The sequence below is a fragment of the Anoplolepis gracilipes genome, chromosome 1, assembly GCF_047496725.1.
Source record: "Anoplolepis gracilipes chromosome 1, ASM4749672v1, whole genome shotgun sequence".
Lineage (NCBI taxonomy): Eukaryota > Metazoa > Arthropoda > Insecta > Hymenoptera > Formicidae > Anoplolepis > Anoplolepis gracilipes.
Genome location: NC_132970.1, coordinates 17,354,361 through 17,361,218, shown reverse-complemented (window position 1 = coordinate 17,361,218; position 6,858 = coordinate 17,354,361). Strand labels below are relative to the sequence as shown.

At 36.7% G+C, this 6,858-nt stretch overlaps 1 protein-coding gene across 2 annotated transcripts; it reads right to left on the bottom strand.

The window, feature by feature from the left end:
* Positions 1–3,620, bottom strand: LOC140666122 (potassium voltage-gated channel protein Shaw). 2 transcript variants are annotated; one of them, XM_072892958.1, is made up of 7 exons: positions 3,238–3,620; positions 2,755–3,167; positions 1,771–2,202; positions 1,278–1,565; positions 683–892; positions 370–543; positions 1–228 (listed from the first exon to the last, which is right to left on the bottom strand). In XM_072892958.1, the coding sequence occupies exons 2-7, from the start codon at positions 3,040–3,042 to the stop codon at positions 1–3; spliced, it is 1,620 nt and encodes a 539-aa protein (XP_072749059.1). In that variant the 5' UTR covers positions 3,043–3,167; positions 3,238–3,620. The 2 variants fall into 2 exon arrangements, with proteins under 2 accessions (XP_072749059.1, XP_072749062.1); XM_072892961.1 differs by having other exon boundaries at positions 2,755–3,056.
* Positions 3,621–6,858: the final 3,238 nt, after the last annotated feature.

Here is a 6,858-nt window from a genome sequence, read left to right as displayed (position 1 = left end):
TTAATACTTGTTTTCTGACATTATCGTAAAAGTATCCGAAGTAACTATACGAGCAGACGCAAGTGGCATTTTGCTCTCAAACTTCTGTCGAAGGCACATTTGTTGATTGATTATATCCTTTCCATTTGGCTTGAAATTTCCATTCGATGCGGTTAAAGTACCCGTGTTCTCCGATTTCGTAATTGCCTTTGTACTTTCCGGCTGGTTTATCGTTATACGTGCGTTCGACTATAATAATAGTTAAAATTATATAAAAGTGGAAGGAAGAACAATGAAAAAAACAAATATTAAATTGTAATTTATAAAATGGAGTAAAAAATAATAAAAACGATAATTAAAACAAACATAAAAAATATACATATAACATACTGTTTCTAATCCACTGGCGCTTGATCGTGATGTTAAACTCGCTAGTGACTTGGAAGTTGAGCTCGTCAAAAGTTGACGATCCTCAATGTCAGCGTAACTTTGATACGACGGTCTTGTTCGTCTCGGAGTAACAGGTAAAACTCTTCTTCTTTGTTTCGGTAGCTTGCCACGTGCCTGAAAATTTACATTTAATTTCTTTTGCAACATTTCCGTCTGACATCTGGAAATCAAACTCAATAACTGTGATTTACATGTGAGATTTAAAATAATTTGCAAAGAAATTGATAAACGAGGCTTGTTACAGCGCGAGCACCTGTGTATGCGAATAGAACATGGAAAAGTTGCTGACAATGACCGGAACTGGAAGAGCGATAGTAAGGACACCCGCGAGGGCGCACAATCCGCCGATGAACATTCCGGGGAAAGTTTTCGGCGTCATATCACCGTAGCCTACGGTGGTCATGGTGACTAAGGCCCACCACAAGCCTCGAGGTATGCTGGCAAAATCGTTGTTGGGATTTTCCTGAAAAGCGTTAGAATCTGAAATGAAAAATCGCGGCAGGATTGAAATCTTGGGAATTTTTTTATCTTCTATATATAAATTATTAAACTCGACTTCTCTCTCTGATTTTCCCAGATCCTGTTTTCAAAACATCAGTCTGGTGGAATCACAGATTTCTTTAAACTCCATTTAATATTTCTCTGCAGCCAATGCATGTTTACACGCTATCCGCATAAAAAGTCGATACTAAATCGGGTTGCGCAATATATTTTTAACCGAGAATTACACTTTCAGGAGATTCTATCGTAAAAGCTTTCCAGATCTTAGCCAGAACCGCGCTCAAAACTGTGCTCATATAAAACATTTACTTTTCCAACCCTCGTGAAACTAGAAGCTACGAATAAACCTGCAGACGTTCGGCATAGAAGATGAGACTGGCAAAGAGCACGATTCCCAACACAAGAAAGAAGACTAACAAAGCCAGCTCTCTGGCGGATGCTTTAAAGGTGTGGATAAGTATTCTAAGTCCTGGGGAATGCCTCGTCAACTTGAATAGTCGTAGAACCCGTGCTATCGACAGGAGCTCCAGGTAAAGGTTCGGCTCAGCCAGGAACTCGGTGTAGAAGCTCATCGTCGCCACTAGATCGATCGCATTGACCGGCGAGACGGCAAAACGCCTCAGGCTCGGGCTTACCTGCAATTAAGTTACAGTAACATCATCCTAGTGTGTCCGCTACGTTGCCTATCATCGTGGACGGAGATAACTTCGGTTTATCGAGTAGGAAATCAACACTGAGGCGGAATATCGACACACGATTCGGGTGAAATAAAAGTGGAACGTTTAGCAAGATGTATCTATAATAACAGCGATTTTGAAGAAAATATATAAAAGATCATACGAGGCAGCGGAGTGCTATTTCTATGGTGAACCAAGCGTTGCAAGCGTGTTCCAGATAAAAAAAAAACACTTGATGGGGATCAGCGATTAGGTTGTTCCAATGATCGTCCAGTAATTCTTCGTGCCTGTTCTTCGGTGCGTGACTCTTCAAGCAGAAACATAGAACCGACAGACAGATGAAGACTACGGACGCGCAGGCTACGCACTTGGCTATCGATGACGAGCACGGTTCGTCAAAAAGAAGCCAAACTCGAAATCGTAATCTCTGCCACTTCGTTAAGGTGCCCTCGTGAAACTTTTCCTCGAAACCGAAAGCTCGTGCGATTTCTTCGTCGTCGAGCTTCTCGCCCTCGATATCGAGCTTATCGAGGATTGCCAAGGTGGCTTGCGTGTCCCGGTGAATGCTATACGTGCTCCAACAGCAGGGTTCTACCTACAAAAAGTCAACTTAATTAAGGAACTATTAAATTACTTCGCGAGAGCGATGTAATCGATTTATGCGAATCAGTTATACCAAAGTCGTAGGTCACATAAAGCACGAGCTTAAAAACATGATTAAATAAGATGTACAAAAAGTATTTTGTTTCAACAATTTCTATATAATTTGATATTTATAACAGCAAATGAATCTGATAAGAAACAATGGCGTTTCCTTACCAACTTATTTAATTTATCAAATCTTTTAAGTTTATATATACAAAAGAGACATACAAGTTTCATTTAAAAGTTTTATTAAAGAAATATCAACAGAGTACATTCTTTATTATTTTACCTTCGTTAAACTTTTTTTGTTTAACTCTTTTGAGAAACTGATGCTAATTACTTGTTATTTAAAAAAAGGAAGGAAAAAAATTTTAATTAATTTGTTGCTTGCATTGCGTGAAATATTCTTGGCTCTTAATGAATATATTCTGCATTTTTATTATTATCCTGTGCATTCCGCTTCAACACGTTCATGTGTCTAGATAACAAACAATGTACCAACCTGGTTCGAGTCGAGACCCCAAAACTGTAATTCCTCCTCGAAGAGCGGACCACATACGTCCGTAGGATAATGAAGCTTTCCCGTGCGATAATAATTGAGCACCTGCGCGAAAACGTCCGGATGTCTGTCGTAAAAGTATTCATTCAGTACCGGGTCATAATTCACTAACGCCTCCGTCAATCGTGACAATCTGGTTGCCGGGATTTTCTTCAACGTCGCTTTATACGTCTCGTGTCGAACGCCACCCACATTCAATGTCACCCGATCGTTCCATTTACCGTCCTTCATTCTTCTCGCCCTTTCTTTTCTCGTAAAAATATGCGAAAGAGAATATATTTGTTACATAAGAAAAATTTCAAGCGACTGTTGGACGTTCGCATATCGTGGGATATTGACTTTCTCTCTCATATTTTCTGGTAATAAATAGAGAAATAATTAATAACAAAAATAATATTCATATAGATAAATTTTATTTTTACTCACTTTATCCGTGAATATTTTTGTAAAATAATTTTGACGAAAGAGAAAATCTCACGCAGTCATGCGTCAACCAAGCTCGCTCGATGACTATTCGACAGCGCGCGAAATCAAGGTTTTGGTAAAAAGGAATAACCTACGCCGCACATACTGGCTTTCCCGTTCTATAAATTCGCTCGTGTTTATTTGCGTGGCACGCCACACACATTCGAAACGCCATTTGTTCAGTTAGAGTACAAAGTCACGCGATAGACGGTTTATTACTTCGTCGAAATTCTGTTAAAGCAATAAAAAAAAAAAAAAAAACAAATGATGCGGGTCTCGTCTATTTCTTTGCGCGATTAAAAAACAGTTAATATTTCGTTAAGCGCATGATGACAGTTTTTTATAGCTGTTGACGAGACACATATTTCTAGGCTGAACGTCAATTAGAACGCGTTTGTATTATATATATTTATAATTCATCATATATGCGTGTCGAACCATGCTTTTATATCAATATAATTCATATAGAAAAAGGGGACACCGGATGTTTCTGAAACATTTAAACATTTTTTTAGAAATTTTTCCAGTTGGTACTGAATTACAGCTCATATATGATTTGCGAAAATATAATATCGTAACATTATTTACGTTTCTGAAACATTTCTGACCGATATTACGAGCAATGATATCATCGACCATTTCAACACTGTTATATGTATCTTATATGACTAATGTAACTGAATATTACAGAATACCACAAATACATTATCGGTAAAATCAGATTCTTATAATTTCTTACTCGTTAATGTAAAATGTCATGTGTCGTATCATTGTTACATCGAAGATATATATATTCCTTATGGAATTCGTTCTATATTCCATATAAAATTAGTTTATATAGAATTGATCATAAAATTGGTAATTAAATAAATAAAATAAATTATATGTATTTGATTGATAAAATTCGAGATTTATACAGATTTAATTTATATAGAAGTTTTGACTTTTTCAAATAAAGTTCCAATTTCAAATAATCTGTTTAATATTCTGAATTTCTTATTAGGATTATCAGAAATTACATGTTTTTAGATCTTATGTTTTAATACTCGTCCTTTGTAGAGGATTTATATCTATTTCATTCTAACTTGAATACAAGTTAGTTAAATCTGGTTTCATCGCAAAGCAGCAAGTAAAAGAACACGTGTATAACAATATTATATTGCAATAATATTTTGTTACATTACTTTGAAATGGTGCAAAATAATACGTATAATATATTACAAATTTTACATCCTGTAGGTAACTTGCATTATGATTTATTATTTCCACGTTATATTATTGCAACGAATAATGTTTATTGGGTACATGATTCAAAAAACGATATGCGTAATCTTTTTGGAACTGATAATCTGAAGCAAATTTATTTTTTTTTTTTTTTTTTGTTATAATAATGATGATCGAAAATTGTAGTAACATGTTTTGATCTTGTAATAATAACAGTTCAAGGAAATAGATTTTTTTAATTTTGGCATGTGTGTACAATTGTATAATTATAAATCACGTCAATAATTGTAATTATAATTTTTGTTAATTTTTTATGCAATTGCCAAATCATTTTTCTAATCTTATATTCATCCAGGCAAAATGCAATTTGTAAATAACATATATTTATTTTTTACAATTTTAAATTAATAATTTGACTTTTATAAACTAACTTTTATTTTAATAAGTAATACGTAAACATGGAATCAAAAAGTATATTAATAATTAATATCCCATCATGATAGGAATTTGTCGATATCTATGAGATCTGTATCGACATTATATTCCGAGAGATACACATTTGTCATTCATGCGACCTCTCTGCATTAACTGATGAACTACGTATACAGGATACTTCAAAAAGATTTATGTAATCAATTTATAGATATAAATGTAAAATGTATGATAAAATAAAATATCAAAATGGAATAATACATAAAAATAATGATACAACAAACTTTAACGAAATTTAATACACTTTCGAGTAACATGAAACTAATATCGAAAACAGTACCATTTTAATTAGATAGATACTCGTATAAGATTTATCAATTAAGGGAATAATGTTTCATTAAAATTAATATAATGTTCAGATATAAAAGCATATTGTAGAAAATAAAAAGAAACTACAAATTTTACTTTAATTTAACAAAGAAAAATTTCAAAAGTATTAGCTCGACCAAAGACAAGATTATGAGACTGAAACTCAAACTATTTGATTAAAACCTCTGTCGACAAAAATACTTTAGCTTCTCGCGCGTAGTTTGAACGTTACAGGGTAGTTCGGTTCCCGCAACAAAGAGGGTGACGACGAAACGGCACGCAGGAGCTCCATCTGGCTCGACATGGCTGCACGCTTTTGCACTCTCTCTCTCTCTCTCTCTCTCTCTCTCTCTCTCTCTCTCTCTCTCTCTCTCTCTCTCTCCCTTTCTCTCTTTCTCCCTCTCTCCCTTTCTATCTCTCTTTACGCTCCCGTAGGCGTAATTCTGCGCGCATGCACATTTACCGCGAAACGTGGGCGTCGCAGCTTTAAGGACGGCACCCGTCTATGACGTCATATTTGTTTCATTTTACGCCGTGCCAACATGCGTCCGGCTTGTCTTTTCAATATTGCAACTGTGTCATCTCGTTTATCTCTCTCCCTCTACCCTTACCGAGCCGCCAGCTTTTCTCTCCCCCCCCTTCTCCTTCTCCACCTCATTCTCTCAAGCGCTGCGACGTGCCAGTTATACCAGTATGTTTAACATGTTTTTTATCTTCCTTCTCAGCTAATGCCATTGTCCCGTATACGCACACGTGCTCGCAGCGGAACAATTCTCCCGTTCATTTCCTGATTTATCTTTGATTCGCGACAATCTTATTACAGACCGATCCGGCTGTAATTATTTATCGCTAGAACGTTTTAACATTAAGAGATTTTTTTCAACGAGTATAGATGACTCAGGCAATTAGGGAGTATAAATATTGGATAGCATAAAATAAATAAATGAAAAAAAGAATAAACATGATTGATCGAACCGGTTCCTGTCAAGCAGAACCATCTCTGTTCTAACGCATGGGGAGAAAATGCTTCTCCCCCCTTTGAAACAATCCATCAGTTATTAAGGGAGAGGAATCAAGAGATGAGTTCCTCTGAAATTTTTCTATAGAAACGGCGATCGCGCGTGTCGGCAATTAGTCCAGGTCAGAGTTCACCGCGCGATTCGAAAATAATCGCGCGGAGAGAAAGGATTTACGACGCGTGTTCTCACCCTGACGGCATTATAAAACGCGAATAAATATCACGGTATTAATACACGCCGGAGAGACAACGGGGAGGATCTGCCGCGCTTATAAAGCAAAGCGTTACACGCGCTTAGGAACGTTACAAATACTCCCACCAGTCGCTATCTTGTCGTCATTGTCATCATCATCATCATCATCATCATCAACATCATCGTCATCCCTCTTTTCCCTCCCACGCAACACATCCGCCACACGATTTCCGCCCCCTCTCTCTCCTTTACCCCTCGTCACAATTTCTCCCACACTTCCACTCCCTCCATTCATCCCCCTCTATCCCGCCGCCGTTTCCTCCACACCCTATCTCTCCCATATCCA